The 18872-nt window shown below is 23.2% G+C and overlaps 1 protein-coding gene across 1 annotated transcript; it reads left to right on the top strand.

Moving 5' to 3' along the window:
* The first annotated feature begins 7563 nt into the window (after positions 1-7563).
* Positions 7564-16783, top strand: LOC145834881 (uronyl 2-sulfotransferase-like). The gene is made up of 7 exons (XM_082942404.1): positions 7564-7784; positions 7923-8020; positions 8798-8929; positions 9903-10050; positions 12901-12998; positions 15151-15317; positions 16559-16783. The coding sequence occupies exons 1-7, from the start codon at positions 7677-7679 to the stop codon at positions 16726-16728; spliced, it is 921 nt and encodes a 306-aa protein (XP_082798530.1). The 5' UTR covers positions 7564-7676; the 3' UTR covers positions 16729-16783.
* The last annotated feature ends 2089 nt before the right edge of the window (positions 16784-18872 follow it).

Raw genomic sequence — 18872 nt, 5'->3', positions numbered from 1 at the left:
TTAACATTTTAAAAAATAAATCGGTTCGAATGGGTTTTGATTTTTTTTAAATACGAATACGTTGTAATACTAGTATGAGCATTGGGCAGTATGAAAGTTTTTTAACTAAATTGATTTAAGATTTGAACTAATGCAAAGTAATTTTTTTATCATTATATTTAATTTATATTCTAAGTATTACACAAACAGTCTTTTAAGACTCAATCAATAATTAGCTTAAACTATACACTACAAGATGAATACACTATATAAATACATTATAAGTCATATATCTATTTAAGGCAAACTTTATTTTTTTATCAAAGAAAACAGAAATTAATTAAATTTGAGTTTATTTTAGAAGGCTGTTTTTGCTTGTGATTAGCTCAAAGACGTAAACTAGCTCTTAAATATTTTGTTTTACTAAAAAATAAAAATAATTTATATTTTTTATATAACTGTTCAAAATATATATTTGCTAACAAAAGATCCTAGTGAAACAAGTTCACTGGAATGTAATTAAAAACAAATTATACAGTAATCTTTCTTTATTGTACCAACATATGTTTCTGTGTTTTAGCGAATCAACACACTTCAACTGGGTTCTGTAAAAAAATAAATACTGTAATGAAAGAAAACAAGCTAAAGTAGGTGTATACATGTGTTCATTAAAATTAAAATAAAATAAATTCTATTTATTTTTAGAGGTTAATAGTTAATAAAAGGTAAAATAGTTAATGTTAAATTAGACTGTTATAAAACTATATAATATTTGTATTTATTAAGTCTGAATTAAGTAAAGTAAACTAAAATACACAACAAAACAACAAATCAAAATATAAACAAACCACTTACTTTAATGGAAAGAATAACTAATTCAAATTTATTTTACTGTTGCCAATGATTGAAAAAAATACATCCAATAATTACATCATGATATATAAAAACATTAAGAAAGCTATTTAAACTGTTTTCTAAAGTTAGTTGATTTAGTCTTTATGTTTGGGAAAGCAGTAAAGCACTTTAATATTAAAAGTAGTATGTAATCTATTTTGAATAAAAGTGAAACAACAACCATTAACTAGTGAATCAATAAAATTTAACAACGGTAAAGACAATAAAAGTCACAGGAACTTGATATAACGTGTATTTTATATTTAAAATGTTTGTAACCATTAAATCTGAATTATAACAAAATCAAAGTTAGATACAATTATGAAGCAGATTTAGTTTAAATGTAAAAATTAATAATGTAAGAATTTTAATATTTAAGAAAAAAAAAACTTGTTACTAAGCTTACAAAGCACTGACCGATAATTAAGTTACAGCGACTTACATAAAATTACATATATATTGTATATACTAATTATTAAAATAATTGATTGTTGTTTTACAAAGGAGCAGTCGGGTGTTTAAATTAAAGATCCCATACAGATATTTTGAATATCTAACAATTAAACTGTGTTATGTATGCCAAATACCATGCCAATTATGCAACCTTGAAAGAATAGCAATTTTAGCAAAAGATAGTAAACAATTTCTAAATAAAAGATGTGATATTTCAATCAACTGTGTACACAACGGACGGTTCTTCTTCAAATAACACCTTAGCGCTTTCTCACCTTCCATATTTTTCATTCACCTTTCACATAAACACACACATTCACTTAATATATATTAATATAATTATATGTCCTAAGTAAAATAGAGTTTTATTCATTTATTATTTATATATCTAATTCACACATGTAACTTTCTATTTTCCGACATTTCATATATTCACTTTACCCTCCGACTATAATTCTTCACATCTTTATGTGTTAAGTTCAAAGTTTAATTGGAAGCCTGTATTAAAATCACATATAAACCGTGCTTTTTTACCTACTACGCTTAATAGAACTAGAGGTCTTTTTTTTGCAGGTTTATACTTCGCATTTTTAACATATGACCACCTTGTTGTTTATGTTTCACATTTTAACTTTCATATATAACACAGTTTAATTATTAAATATATAAAATATCTGTATGGGATCTATAATTTAAACACCCGACTGCTTCTTAATAAATCAATTATTTTAATAATTATTATATACAATATATATGTAATTTAAATCATTGTGATTTTATGTAAGTCGCTGTAACTTAATTATCGGTCAGTGCTTTGTAAGCTTAATAAAAAGTTTTTTTTTTGTGCTTTGTTTTCTTAAATTTAAAACTTTTACATTATTAATTTTTACATTTAAAGTAAATCTGCTTCGTAATTGTATCTAACTTTGATTTTGTTATAGTTCAGATTTAATCATTACAAACATTTTAAATATAAAATACACGTTATATCAAGTTCCTGTGACTTTTATTGTCTTTACCGTTGTTAAATTTTATTGATTCACTAGTTAATAGTTGTTGTTTCACTTTTATTCAAAAAAGATTACATACTACTTTTAATATTAAAGCAATTTACTGCTTTCCCAAACATAAAGACTAAATCAACTAACTTTAGAAAACAGTTTAAATAGCTTTCTTAATGTTTTTATATATCATGACGTAATTATTGGATGTATTTTTTCAATCATTGGCAACGGTAAAATAAATTTGAATTAATTATTCTTTCCATTAAAGTAAGTGGTTTGTTTATATTTTGATTTGTTGTTTTGTTGTGTATTTTAGTTTACTTTACTTAATTCAGACTTAATAAATACAAATATTATATAGTTTTATAACATTCGAATTTAACATTAAGTAGTTTACCTATTATTAACTATTAACCTTTAAAAATAAGTAGAATTTATTTTATTCTTATTTTAATGAAGACAATAATAAAGACATTTATACACCTATTTTAGCTTATATTCTTTCATTACAGTATTTATTTTTACAGAACCCAGTTGAAGTGTGTTGATTCGTTAACACACAGAAACATATGTTGGTACAATAAAGGAAGATTACTGTATAACTTGTTTTTTTTTATATAATAACTAAATTTCAAAATCTTACTTAATTAGTTTAATTTACTACAAATAGATAGTTAAACAAAGTTTTTTTAAACAATTGAGGAAAATAAAAACATTAGACTACTTTAAAGACTTCTTATATATGATAAATTGTATAACATTTTTACTGTCTTATTAAGCTTTAATTGTTTAATTAGTTTTGTTTTGGTTTTTAAATATGTTTTGTCTTATATTACAATTAAGTTTAATAGATAGCTTGATATAATCTTGTGAAAATAAAATAAATTGCTGCTCAAAATTAAAGAAAAACAGCTAACCACTCCTTTTAATAAAGGTAAAATTTAAACTTTTTAGAAAAAATAAGTGTTAAAATTATACTTGGGTAGCTATGCTAAAGTTACTGAAATAAAACAATTATTTGGATACGACTACTGTGAGAAAATGTGTTTCTAAGTACTGTAATAATTTCATCGAGTTAATTTTGAAAGTAAAAAGGAAAAGTTAGATTGTTCTTAAAGTGCTCGTTACTTTTTGGTGAAAAAAGTTTTCAATTTAATGTTTTACATAACCTAGTTTGTAATTTTTGCAGAAAAATAAAGCAAAGTTTATACTGCAATTTAAGCTAATAAAAGAGAAATATAGTTATAGTTTGCTTATAATTTGGTTAAAGTTGTACCAAGGTTTTAAAAAATTATGAAAAAGTGTTTTATAAGCTTAAACAATTTTGCTTCTTTGTCAGATTAAGCCTAGCTTTGGCACTAAAGAATATAACTAATAAGTTTCTTAAATAAAGAGTGTTTTATGAGTTATTTTGCGGCTAATTTATAGCTAGCAAAAACTTCGAAAAATCAAAATGTCAACACGGTCTAAAAACAAAGATATTTATAATTTATAAATAGATTTGAATTAGATAAAAAAAACTAAATTTTAAATAATAAATGACCCTAAATAAAGTTAAGCAAATTAATTTAAATACTTTGATACGGTACAATTTTTTTGAGTAAAAACAAATTTGTTCAAAAACAGGTAATTTCTAAATTAAACGAAGTGTAAAAAATTGTTGACATTTTCACCAGTATTTACAAGGATTTATGGTTTTGTTTCTTATTATCATAACTGATTTTAGCTACTTTGATAAATAATTAATTTAACATGTTTATCTGGAATATACTGCATTTATACAATTTGTTTTGCATATGTTTAAATTATTGAAGTAGTTAAAATTTTATTATGTACAAAATAAACTCTTCTTTTCATATTATAAAAAAGAACGAGGTTTTTTTTTTTTTTTAATTAATGAAGACTTTTAAAGTATTCTTGTTATCTATTATGTAATCTATCATGGTCATGAAATACCGTAATTTTTTTAAATTTTAACAGTCGGCAACTTTTTTAGAAAGTTTAAGTCTTGTTTATAGTATTCAATTTAAAAGTTTAGTTTATATTTTAATGTGTGTAGTTTAGTAAACAACATTTTAAAACTTTTACTTTTTTGAAAACTATTAATTTCTTTTCATTAAAATTAGTCGAAAAATCATTCTTTAAAGCATAACTGTTTTTTATTTTGAATTTTTTACAAAGGTTTTCTATTCTAGGTGGTATAATTTTTTTTTGTAGACCTTAAGATGCATTATATTTTACATATAGTTTGAAAGCTTTGTTTGAATATTATTATATATTACTTAGAAGTGTTAAAGCAATACTGTTACATTTTTTCTAGTCGTTATAGTTTTAAAATTTTTAGTTAAAAAATTAACATAAGTATAGTATACAATCTCATAGTCAATTAAATTATTTCATATAATAAATTAATATTATCAAGCGTTATTTTATAAGTGTAATCCTTAATTTTAAACATTTAATTATGCGCTTTCTTTCTTTCTTTCATATAAAGACAATTAAGAGACTATATGTTGGTAAGTCTTATAACTTTATATAAAATTAAAAGCGTCGTGTTAAACTTTTTTTCAATTTGTTGGTATATTTACCAAGACATTTTTTTATCTTACAGCGTTATCATGTTACTTTTTGCAACTTTCAACATGGGAAAGTGTACACTTTTGCAAGTTAAAAAGTATTTCTAGTTAAAAATATAATGTTCAGGCCCCAGGCAATTGAACTTTCTGTTAACAGACTTGAGACAGTCTTGGTATTGCCTCAAACTCGTTGCACAACTAATTTAAAGTAATTGCTTTATTTCACAAAACCGACAGTTTTACTTTATTTTAACAAAGAATATTTTCGTTCTTTTGCATCAGGTGTTTATAGAGCTATAATGAGAAATTAGACAGTTATGTTCCGAATAAAAAGTAAGAAGCATCCTAAAGTGTTGGTGATTGCTGCTATTTTGCTGGTGACATTGTGTTCAATGTACCTGATAGACAATGAAGTATTAGTTATCAAAAGCAAGTTAAACCAAGGTGAGTGTTAATGTTTTAAACGGTTTTTAGCATTTTGAAAACATTTTTTGTATAAAATGTAGTTTTTTTATTTAAATCTTAATATAAGACATGAGTTATCAAAATTCAAAAAATATTTTGTCTAAATAATATTTTTAATATATTAATAAATAACTTTGTCTTAATTATCATTTTTTAAGTTACCATGTGCTTATTTAACAAATTTTTCATTTTGTTTGGAAAAAAGTATTTTACTTAAACTTGTTTAGAAAAAACTTATAAAAACTATTTCAAAAAGTAAATTATTTGTAAGTAATCATTTATTTTCTTTCAGTATTTATATTTTGAAAACCTTAAATTTTAGAAATATTGTAAGTTAGACGATAAATTAAGTTTACAATAAAAAGTACTGTTTTTTGTTTTATATATCACCGACTTTAAAATAAAAATTAATAAAATAAAGTAATAAATTATTATTTTCATTACACTTTTATAGCAGATTATGTTAGTTACGGTATAAAAACACAACAAAGTTTTCTGCAACACAAACAAGGAGTTAATGAAATACATGATAATTTAAACAAAAATGTTTCCAAGAAGAATTCAGATTTCAATGTAGCTAAACAAGTTGGTATACCGTTATAGTTTTTTTTAAGTTTTGACAAAAAGTAATTACTGATACTAAAATTATAATCAGCTAGTTTAATTATGGTATGATTGAATTAAAATTATATTAAACTTACAAAAAAATTAGCTAGAGCTTTAAAAAATTGTTTAGTTTTTAAATACAGCTTTAAATACTAAGTACAACTGATCGTTACTGACACTTTAATTGGTATTCAATTCATAAAAAAAAATATATATTTATTACTTTAAGTTTAAATGTTAGTTTTTTAGAGGGAATGGCTATTAAATTAAATTATTAACTTAAAAGACTTACAGCCTATAGTTTGCTTACATATTCAAATTAAACCTTTTAAAGCATTTTTAAGTCATATATATTTATATTAAAGTCAAAGCAGTTCTGATAGTTTGTTATTTTTAATATTTTCTTAAAGTATTATTATTTACAATTAAACTGTAATACCTATTTTTACATTTAAGTAAAAGTTTGTATAATTAAGTTTTAAAAAATTAGAAATTTATTTAAGTAAGTATATTTTTTACAAGCTGTTACTAATAAAAATTCGTTTTATATAAGGCTAATTTGTTTTTCCAAACAACTATACTTTGTACCACCTTTAATATATTCCTTAAAACTAAATATAAAGACGTTATTTGTATACTTTGTAAATTTATCGAGACTTTGATTAAGAAAAGTAAAACAACATTTACTTGAAATTCAAATATTTGTAATCACACTACTATGCTTGTCAAATATTAATTGTACGAAAACTTGCATTCAAATTATTTTTCTGCAATGAATACAACTAAAATATTGATTAATTTAACAACTTTAAGTGCTGTTTATATTATTTTTTTTAAGTTTAAGATTTAGTAAGTTAATTCTTAAACTAATTAATTCAATTACTTAATTATTAAGTTAAGTTAATAACAGTTTGTGATACTTTGCAGATAAGTAAATATTCTTCTGAAAAGAAAACTATAACTTCGAAAGTTCCTTTAAAGGATGTATCCCAACTTATTGATGATCCATCAAATCGACAACTGAGTTCTTTAAAAATTAAAAACAATCCTCCTATGAATAACAAAAATAAGTCAAAAGATAAAGCTTTAAAATTAACAAATCCAAGCACTAAGAATGAAGATAAAATTTTAAAATTTAATAACAACAACACAATGAAGAGAAAGAATACAATATCAACAAACAAAATAATTAAATCAAGTGAAATTACTCACTCATTAAAAGGTGTTTATTATGTTTTGTACATATCACGGATTTTTTTAAACTGAATTATTTTTCAAAATTTATATATTTTAAATTTGTATAAAAGTGTTTAAGATTTATAGGTAAACTTTAACACCTATATTTACTGTCCAAAACCAATTTAAACAAGTTAAAACATACAAACATAGTAAAGATTTTAAGCTAAATATATTTACTCATACTAGTAATGCAGACTAATGTTAATACGTTTTTCAACTGTTACAGAAATGTTTTTAATTTTTAAGATTAACAAGCTACATTTTAAAACTATCTTAGTTATTGCAACAAAATTTATTAAGTTCTAGTTACTTAAAAAATTTAAACAATACAGTAGTAAAACAAAGCCAAAAGAGCACTTTAAAAGAAAACAAGGAAAATGTAATTAAAAATGAACAAAACAAAGCAATAAAAATAACTTCTGAGCCAGATAAAAAAACTATAAAAGGAACAAAAGTACAAATGAGTAATAAAGTTCAGGAACAAAAACAAATAATCATTGAAAATAGTTATGATGACAACTTATGGAGGAAAGTTAATGTAAAGTTGAACAACTTTTTAAAGCAACGGGTTTGTTGATTTCTAAACATGTATAGTAATGTAGTTCTAAATTTTTTTATGTAGCTTTGTGTAAATTAACGTACTATGTTTTTCTTTTAATTAAAAATCTGCTATATTTGATAACAATAATATATTTTTGTTTTACAGACACCGCCTAACAAAAACTTTGTTTTTCACAACAAAATGCCAAAGTGTGGAAGTTCAACAATGAACAATGTTTTAAAAATTTGTTCTGAAAACGAAAAGTAAAAATTTGTTTCAAGTTTACAATTTCAAAGCTTAAAAAATGTTTTTATAAAAATATTTAGTTTTCTTAACATGCTACTTTTCAACATACTTTAGTAACTGAATATTAAAAAAGCCAGCATAGCCGGAAAACTATCTTAGTTTGTTTGTTTTTACTTAAAAAAGATTTTTTAAATGACTATCAACAATCAGTACAGAGTCAGGATTATCAGATCAGTACAATCTTTAATAAATTAGGTTTTTAGTGCATTTAAGTTAAAACAGTATAAATATTCAGCAAGACTTTTAAACAGTTTTGTACAACTTATAAAAGAAAAACTGTTCTGTTTTCAAGTTTAGTTTTTCTTTTCAAAACTTAGATCACCTAATCATATTTACTATAAATTAAAAATGGTAGACCTGCTGTAAAACTTTTAAAAATATCAAAAACATTTTATTATCAATACAAATTTTTTGTAATTAATAATTATTTTAACTGTAAACATTTTTAAGTAAACTTTTAACTTAGGTATTGTTATTAACGTTGTCAAGTTGTATATGTAGTATGGTGCTTTTTTAATTAAAGCGTTAATTTAAGATAAATAACGATACTTATTATTTTTCATAACGCTCTATATTTATTTTTTGGTAGTACTGAAGGAAAAAAGAAGTTTACAAAAAACTAAAGTTTTCATTTCATCATAATCAGTTGTCTGTTGTCAATAAGTACTAAAATTAGAATTTAGTTATACAACTACAACTTTTTTTTCAACTTTTTATTTTTTTCATACTTGTAGGTACAATTTTGAAAAAATCACTGCTTGGAATATATCAATGTACGATGACAGGCTTCTAGTTGATTATATAAACAAAAACACGTCTCCTCCTTACCTTTTGTTGAAGCATCACTTTTACTTTGATTTTAAAAAGTGAGATTACAAAAATATTTCTATCAACAAAGTAGATTGAATAATTTTTTGAATAAATGTTTTAAAAAAAGAACAAGTTTTCTTAGTATTTTGAACATCAAGTCTTTTTACTTCAAATTTTATACTAATAAAAACAACTGATGTTCCTCGAATATACAGAAAAAATATAAATTTAAAACCACAAACAATAAATTTTCAATTTATAAACTAAAAAATAACATAGTTATTCTGTAAGAGTATGTCTAATAAGTATAGTTTATTGAAAGACAAAATAACGCTCAAAATATTTGGTCTTAGGACCTAGTGCACGAAATAACCTTTCGGTTATCGAGTTGCACACCACGGATACCTTTTAACGTCTTGTCCAGGACAGATTAATATTAATAATAAATAATTAAATATACAAATAACAATTCTAAAAACCCTTAAAACTCGACTAATCAAGCAAATTCCTAAACGTATCAAACATGTTTTCAACACAAACAAAAAGCAGTTGTTAATTCAAAAAGTAAAACTATTTTAAAATGTTTATAATAGAAGAGCACGGTTAAAAGTCCTTAGTGAGCAACACCATATTTCAGATTAAGTTATTAGAGCAAAGTTCAAATGTATTAAGCTTAATTAAACTAAAGAAAATTTATTAGTTTATTGATATTTAATTAATTTTTATAATATCCCGCTTATTATGAAGAATTATATTGATTATGCTTTAGTGTTATGTAACTTAAGCCAATTTATTTTGACTTATATTTTTATTGTTTTAATAAGAACATTAAACATAAATTTTATAATTAGTGTTTGTATCATAAACTTTTTTTTAGTTGTATTTTTCTGGTAAGTACATTAATAAATATATTCGAAATTTTGTGTATAAATTGTACTTATTGGTATCAGATTAAAGAAAATAGTTTATAAAAAAATAACTTCTAAATATAACTTTTATCACAACAATTTTCCAATTTCAACTTTTTAGGTTCGGTAGTCAGCAGCCAACTTATATAAACGTCATAAGAGACCCGTTAGACTGGTTCACTTCTAGATATTATTTTGCTCGATACGGATGGGCTAGAAAACCTGGGTGCCGAAAATGGGAAAACTGTGATGAATTGGACATACACATGGTGAGTAACTTGAGAACTTTTCTAAAGTTTTATATTCATTCTAAGTAAAAAAACCCGCTTGAAAAAAGTTTGAATAAGTAAAAACTTTACTGTAGTTATTTTTTTTATAGTTTTCATACAAAAAACCACTCACTTTTTTTAATTGTTTAACTAAATATGCTTACTTCATTAAGAACAACTTAAGTTATACGTAAATTAAATTTTTAACTATTTCAAACTTAATAATAAAGATATTTTTTCACTATAAGTAACATAGAAAAGTACGTAGTACTCATAATAGTTATTCAATTTTAACTTTTTTAGAAAGGAACATTAGTTTATTAACTTCTTAATAAACAGGTTCTTTTTAAATAATTTGAATAAAAAATAATGAACTAATGGTTTTACTTATATAAACACAATATAAAAAACTTACTTTACATGAGTATTTTGCTTTTATGCAAAAAAAAGTTCAATATTTTAGAAAATAATTTTTTTATATATTAATTATTTTCTGATTTTTTTATCATTTCGAGAGACAGTTTACTTAAATTATATAAATAAATTAAAAACTATACATTTAAAAAAATTAGACAGTATTAAGTTTGTAAAATTTTTACTATTTTAGCTTACTTTAATTTACTTTTTATTAAATTAAATACTTTAAACAGTTAAAAAAAACGTGTTTTAAACAGTTTCAAATATTTAAAAGCGTTTTCTTTTTGAAACATATATCAATTAGTAAAAATTTGTAGTAAACTTATCAATAGTACATGAGAGAAATGAAGGATAAATAGAAAGTTATAAAAAGTTCAAATTTCAAAATTGTTTCAAAAAACAGTAGTTAAATGTTAAATGTGTTCTTAAAATAAACTAAAATAATGTGGGATAAATTTGCTTTTAGACTAGATAGTATAACTATTTTGTTTTTTTATAAATGTTTACTATATTTTAACTATAATTGATTAACAAATAAGTATTCGCCTTTCTTAAGTTATAGTGATAGTCGATGAAAAAACATAGCACTCAAAGCAGAGACTTTTTGTTTAGCAGTATAGTACTCGAACTTTTATTTGGAGTTTTAATAGAGTTTTTTGTACTTTTTTATTTTTTAAAAACTTCATTTTATTCTTATTTTGCTAAGCCAAAAATGTAGCATGACTACTACTTATTAACTAAGAGCACGTTTATTTTGTATTAGGTGCATTCTTTTTTTTAAGAGTTTATTAATTGTACACGTATTTGACTTCACTCTTGTTTATACTTTCTTAAACATGAACTAGTATAATATAGTGATTTTTAATTATAACTACTGAAGGATTTTTAAAATTTTATTGTTAAAACAAAGTATTAAATTTTTTAACTACTAAAAAATACACTTGTATTGTCAAGTAGATTTAATTTAGTTAAACAAGTTTTGTCTCAAATTAAATTCAAGTTATTTTTTCCTTGAAACATACTTTAAGTATTGAGTCTAGGTATGTTATATAAAGTATTTTTTCTAAATTAAATTTAACTTAAATTAATGTATGTGTTTTATGACTTTATAACTAAAATTATATTTGGTTTCTACTTTGCATACTTTTTAATAACTTTTTAATGTTTTTACTAGGCCATTGTATCTATTTGCTGTGTAAGCAGTTCTAAAAATATGATGGTTTATCAAATGAGTAATGTTTTTAAAAGTTTAGTATCCTTAAAAACTACATTAAATTTTAAAGTAAAACTTCATCGAACTATCTATAAAGTTTGTAGATTCAATGAATTTCTATCTGTAAAAATTTATAAATTCAATTAGTTGAACTTTAACAATAAAGTCACTGTTTTATATGATAGTATACTTGAGGTTTTTTTATCGAAATTGATTATTTTTAAGAAGTCATTCTTCATTTAGTTAACTTAAAACCGCAACATTGCTTTATCTATGTCTGGAAACCATGAAAATTTTAGATTGATTACCAACTTTTTTAACTAGTACTTAAATAAATCGTTATGATGTTTGTAGTAGCTTATGTATATTATTTTAACCACACAAGCTGAAAAAAAGCCTTTTTTTGAACTTTAAACAAAGCTGCCTGGTATTCGTAGTTGTTTTATTTATACATTAGCTAAAATTTTGATCTTTAGAAAGTTTTTGTGGTTAAACTGTGTAAAAGGATTTTAATAAAACTTTTACATATGTTGAATACTGTTGTTAACTAATATAAAATTTCGAAGCTTTTGATGTAAAATTAACTGGTGGGCAAATTTTCTAGTCGATGGGCCAGACTTACTAGAAAAATTCTTACGCTGGTTAGACTTAATAGGAAATAATCGTCGGTTGCGTAAATTTGAAAAATTGTAATATAAACTATTTTCAAAGTTATAAGAGAAATTTTTAGTGAAAAGTTACTTAATAAACACAAATGTGTACTTAAAATGAAACTAAACTTATAGAAAATTTCAAAGTATTTGAAAAAAAACTAAATGTTATATGTTTTGCATAAGCAGTTTTCAACTGACTAGGTACGATCCTCCAAACAGAAATTTCTAGCTCGCTACTTTTTTTATAGTTTTAAAACAAATTGTACAAAATAAGGAAAATTAAGACTTTTTTCTACTTATTTACATTCGTGTTTTTTATTTAAATGTGAGTAATCAGTAGTGCTTATATAGAGATTTTGTTTATAAATTTATTTTTAAAAGTTATTTTTATTTTTTTATTTAACATTTTTTTATTACGACATCAACAAAGACTTTTTTTTTAATCTAGCCCTAAAAACATTTTTTTACTATATTTTGCTTGTTACTTTTAAAAGGCCGCCGATCCCTAATGCACATCATGCGTTTTTTATTAACTTTGTTTCGAATTAAAACGTAAAAATTTTACAGACTATAGATGAATGTGTTGAGAAGAGACACCCGGCTTGCACAAACTCTACCTATCAGTATCTACCTTTCCTGTGTGGCAAAGAGGACGACTGTATTAAGTAAGCATTAGCTTTTGTTATTAAAATTTACACTGTTGTATTATTAAAGTAACATGCTTTATATTTTATGAACTTTTAATTTTTTTAGAACGAGTAAGTTTATAGCATATATGGTAAATTTTTTATAAAATATACTTTGTTGAAATCTAAGTTTAAACTTGTTAAATTAGCAAGGTTAGTGGTTTCTGGACAAGTTTTTTGCTGTAGTTTTATCTGCTGTGTAGAGTTTAAAACATACTGTACTACATAGCGAGACATTTTAAAATCTGTAATTGATTTTAATGTCAAGTTTATAAATGAAATGAAAATAATGTAAGTAATGAAACTAGTTTTCAAAACCAATTGGACGTAATGTTATTAAAGTTATAAGCTTCAATAACAAAGACTGACTGATAATATTAGATTGTGTTCGTTACAAAAATACGTAAGTTTAAGTCTGAAAATCTGAGTGGTTTAATAAAACTTGTTTTTGAGGTATGCGTTTTAAAAACGATAATCTAGCTTTGGTTTATGTGAACCAATTTCAAATATTAGCATTTAGATGACTGTAGACTTTTTTAAGTATTTGTACTGGCCAAAGTATTTGAAAAAGTTTGCTTTTAGTGTTCAGAAATAAGCTTAAAATTAGAGTTGCAATGAAACAATATGTCGACATCTCAACTTTTTTTTCTAAACACACAAACTTATGCTTAAGTACAGTGAACCTGCTGATTTAAACTTAGAAAAAAAATTATAGAAAAAAAACTCAGAGATCTTAAAAGAGAATAAAACCAATCTTGCGTTAAATTTTTGTTTTGCATTCGGTCAATCTGTAGAAATTTCTAAACGTTCAAAGCCTCAAAACTAAGATTAATAGTGTTCAGGTATTATTTGATTTGAAAGACAAACTTGTTACATAATAACCTAAAAAACTTCATTTACTTTTGGTTTTAACATATAAAATCAAATCAAAACAAAAGCGTATTTACAGTTTGTTTTTTATTATGTATAAGAGTTTTTATGTCAAATTTACTAATTTTTTGTATATACACTAGTTATATAATTTACTAGTTAATGCTTTAAGTTTTTATTTTCTAAGTGCTTAAACTTCTAGAAAAGGTTATAATTTTATTGAAATAGTTTTACATAAATTTTTGATATAACTTAAAATTTTGAAATTTAAATAAACTTGGTTTTAATTTTATATTACGAAACATTTTTAATTATATCGTAATATTAAAAAAGTGTTTTAATCATATTAGTTTAGGGACTTTTTTTTATATTACCCATTTAGTTCTACACATAAGTTATGTTATAATTTTTAACTGTATAAAAATGGGTAAACTGATGTTAAATAAACAATTTGTATAAATTGGATTTTCATAATTTTAATTTTTATTACAATTTTTTTTATCTTTTATTGTATTAAAATTGCTTCAAACCAATTCAAATTAACTTTAAATAGTTGCTACCACACTGTGAGCTGTTTTTTCAGTATACTTTTTGAAGCAATTTTTTCTAAAGGTAAGTAACACTGAAAGTATTATTTCAAAATAAGTTTAAGTTTTTATCGCAAAAACATCTGCATAAACTTTAAATTATTAACCACATGATAAAAATTATGTCGAATAGTTTGAATGACGTAGTTTGAAATAAGCTAATTTTGAAAACTTAAAACGACTATAAGTGTTTTCAAAACTCAAAAAATTATAGAAAAACTGTTTAACATTCTTTAAAACTTTTTCGATTACAAATTATTTTTTTCAATTTGATATTAGCTTATATTTTCTATCCAAACTAGGTCTTTTGTTTCAAATTATTTTTTTTCAATTGTTATATTCATTAAAACATTGATAATTGTGAAGTTTCAACAAAATACTAGTTGCTGTACTTTTAAAATATGTTTTCAACTAACTATCTGAAAATTATTTATTTTTTAGATAGACAGAAAAATATATTTTTATTTGTTTGAGGGTAAAGGCTCATATATTTTAATGAAAAAATTAGAATTTTTTATATATTTAATTATGATAGTGCTTTTCTACAGAGATGAAAAAATATTTATCAAACAACAAAAAAAAATCTCTGCAAATCTATGTTTAAAAAAAAAGTATTTTTAAACGCATTTAAACGTTCCACAACATTTAAAAATAACGGTTTTTTTTAATCACAGTACAACCCTAAAAGCAAAAGAACGAGCTTTTGAAATTTCTAAAAAACACATTCTTAACAATTACTTTTTTATTGGAATATTGGAACAGTTCGAAGAAACTCTGCAACTAGCTGAATTTTTACTGCCAGAATTTTATAAAAACGCTTCAAATGTTTGGAAAAGCGATCGTTAGTTTTTACTTTGATGTTTGTTTTTAACACTAACAAGAACTTTTACACTGAAAGAGTTACACTGTTTTAGCAAAATACATTACCACAATTAAAAAGTACGCATGTTTATAAAACTTTATAATTGAAACTACTTAAGCTTTTTTTAAAGAAAGCTTGGTCTATTTTACATATAAAAATTACGCGTTCATATTTTTGTGATACTTAAATATGACACTATTTTTTATGAATATCTTATTTTCTAACAATAGTTTTTCAACAAAGCTTGAAAATCTTTATAGCTCAACCACTCAATTTATTATCTTACGCTTTTGGTCTGTCAAACTACTTAGAGAATTTATAAACAGTTATCCTTTTCAATAAGATTAATGTATATACTATAATATCTTTATATTATAGGTTATAACATCAAAGTTAAACAGATTTAACTTAATACGTTATACATTGTGAACTTTTAGACATTACATACATTAAATTATGCTGTGGTATCACTTGAACAAGATAATTAAATATTACAAAATTTAAAAAAAAAAGTAGCTTTTTTTTGTAAAAACTTTAAGTTGCTATCTTTGTTTCTATTAAACTATTAAACATCAAATGGTTGTAAAGTTCAAAAATTAAATTGTATTTTAATTTATTATAACTATTAATAGGGTTGATCACGCCAATTCGATCATCAGACCACAGGTTTTGGTAGACTGAGACCGGTTTCGTCCTTATTAGGACTCGTTAGTCAGTCACAACCGAAAAACTTGTAGTAGTCAATCTACAAACGGTTTATCATGCTTTCACATGAATCAGTCATTTGCTAGCAATGATCAGTGACGTCAGCATTGTCATTTGCCGTGCAACGTTTAGAAAATTGTCCACTAGGCAAGACATCTGGCACGCTCGTTTTAGTACGATCAACAAAAAACATTTGCTAGCAAATGGCTGATTCATGTGAAAGCATGATAAACGAAACCGGTATCAGTCTACCGAAACTTGTGGTCTGATGATCGAATTGGCGTGATCAACCCTATTGTTAAACTTGAGCTTGTCTCACGGCAAACGAAAGTCCAGGCTTCTGCTCTGCTGACTTTCGCCGATGTTTTTTGTTTATAACTATTAGATATTAAAGTTAATATTACACTTTTTATTAAGAACCTAAAATTTTTTTTTATCATTACTTTATAGGTTGAATTTTTTTTTTCTTAATATTTGGCAAAAATTTTTATTATAGTTTATTATTATATAAACAGTTATACAAGAAAAGCAAATGGGTACAAAAACTAGGAACAAAAAAGTAATGAATGAAAAGTCGAGGAAGTTCTTTTTAGAAGGACCTTTAAAGTACGAAAAAAAGCTCTACGACTTTTGTAGAAAATTGTTCAATGAAAGACTTAAGTATTTCAAAATAGATATGAATTAATTTTATAAGTAAAACATGACTAATAGCATTTAACATTTAGTTAGACGAAATGAAATATTTTAGCTCAAGAATGTTGTTTTAAACTATTGTATAAACAAAACTAACATCAGCATTACATACGTTGTCTATGTCGACAATTTAAACAGCTTTGTTAGATAGTCCCTGTAGTTGTTTGATTGAAATTTCTCACTATAAGTGAGCAAAGAAAACCTGTGAAAAGAAAAGTCAAGATTTTGTTAATTAAATATTTTTTTGTCGTAGTATGTTTTTTTTTACTTTTACTTTTATTTTAATAACTTTTGAATAAAAGAAGACTTTTTTTAACATACATTTGTTACTTTTCATTCATTTATACATTTTACTCACACTGGTGTGCCCAAGTATGAAACGTTAGAAGACTTTTTGGTAGATAAAGATTAAAGTTTTATTTTTAGTATTTATTTAATTTTTATTATAACTTTTTGTTTTAGTTTTAAGTTTTTTGTTGTGTTTGAAATGACTTACTTTTTTAAATTGCTTCAATTTATCGGAGATTAATTTTATAAGTTTTTTTATGAACTTAATACATAATATTACCATTAAAGTTTTAAATTAAATTCTAATTTTTTTGTTTTATTTCAGACTTTAAAGTTGTTTGCAAATTTTATTCATTAAAATATCGTTATGACCTTATAATTGTTATGTTTTATTACTTAATGGTAATTGTAGTTGCAATAATATTCATCAATGATAGTTCCCAAAATTTATTTATTTTTATACAATTCGTTTATTTTTAGAAAAATGGTTTGTTTTACAATTTAAACTAAAAAGTTTATCTATTTTCTATTGTTAGTTTAAAATAGCTCTAGGCATCTTATTTTGTGACAATAAAGTTTATTGTTTGAATTATTAGAGATTTAACATCTATACATGTATGAAAATTTATTTTTCTTTCTTAAAACTAGATTTTGCAGTTTTTATTTAGTACGAATTTATTGTTTATTTAATGACCGTCTATACGATATACTTAAATTAAAATGATTTTAAATGTTCAAGGACATTATTTTTCAATTAAAAGTACATAAAAAACGTATATTCTTAATGAAGTGATAAAATTATATATAACTTTTAAGAAACACTGCATTTATAAAAAAAAAACTGGATTTTTATTTCATTTAAATTTTTACATGATAAATATATTTTTATCAATGTATATGTAAGACTTTATGCTTACTTTTATTAATCTTTAGTGTAATAAAATTGTACTATTATATTTTCAAACTTCAATTGTTATGTTTTAATAACAATACACTGTGTACATAATTTATTGATAATTTTTGTCATTTTCTAACTCGTTGAACTTTGTTTACAGGATTTTTTTCTTGCTGTTTAAAAGTATTTTTTCAAGTTGTTTTTAATAAGTTTATTTCACTCTAATAACATTTCTTAAGCTCCAAAACGTAATTTATCTACCGTTTACATATAACTAACACTGGCTATGCATTATAAAAAAAATTTTTATGAACTAACAGTTTTTTATCATTGTCAACTTTATCATGACCAATTTTTAAGTTTGGCTGATTTTGAAATATATTTTGTGAGTTTTTATTATAGACGCATATTGTATATATACGAATTTTTATGGTTTATATAAAAACCACGCTTTAATGATAAAAAATTTTGCTGTAAACAATTTATCAACTATAATAAATTAGTTCTATAGTTAAAGATTCTGGTTGTTGAATGTTTAATACTTTTTAACTATCTTTTTACAGTTCTTATATAAAATGAAACTTTTAAATACATATTTAATGAAATTGCTTTCTGTTTATTTTTGTTCTGTGCGCAAGCAAGTTCTTTGACGTATAATTATGTATTACCATCAAAAGAAAGTTCAAAATCTTAACTTAGGTTAGTTATAATTTTATATAAATGAATTTTTTTAAAGATTTTTTATTTAATATTACGAAAAATTTAATTTCAAATATTAAACCTGAAGGAAAATCGAATTCGTGTACTTATAAATTTCTAAATAACTTTTTGTTTATGTTTTGAGTTGATCTGTACTTAACTAAAGAAAAATTTTAGAACGTTTAAGTTTGATTATAACATAATTACAGTTAAACAATATTTCTATTTTATGAACCATCACATCGAGATAAAAC

The sequence above is a fragment of the Thalia democratica genome, chromosome 4, assembly GCF_965202585.1.
Source record: "Thalia democratica chromosome 4, ktThaDemo2.hap1.1, whole genome shotgun sequence".
Classification (NCBI taxonomy): domain Eukaryota; kingdom Metazoa; phylum Chordata; class Thaliacea; order Salpida; family Salpidae; genus Thalia; species Thalia democratica.
The sequence above is the reverse complement of the archived record's forward strand: the minus strand, read 5'-3'. Positions and strand labels throughout refer to the sequence as shown.

Bases quoted from the DNA above. Each gene is read 5' to 3' on its own strand.
- LOC145834881 (XM_082942404.1), top strand. From the start codon at position 7,677: ATGAGTAATAAAGTTCAGGAACAAAAACAAATAATCATTGAAAATAGT. The intron at 8,021-8,797 runs GTAAAAATTTGT...TCATACTTGTAG, and splicing joins ATTTGTTCTGAAAACGAAAA to GTACAATTTTGAAAAAATCA. The intron at 8,930-9,902 runs GTGAGATTACAA...TCAACTTTTTAG, and splicing joins TTTTACTTTGATTTTAAAAA to GTTCGGTAGTCAGCAGCCAA.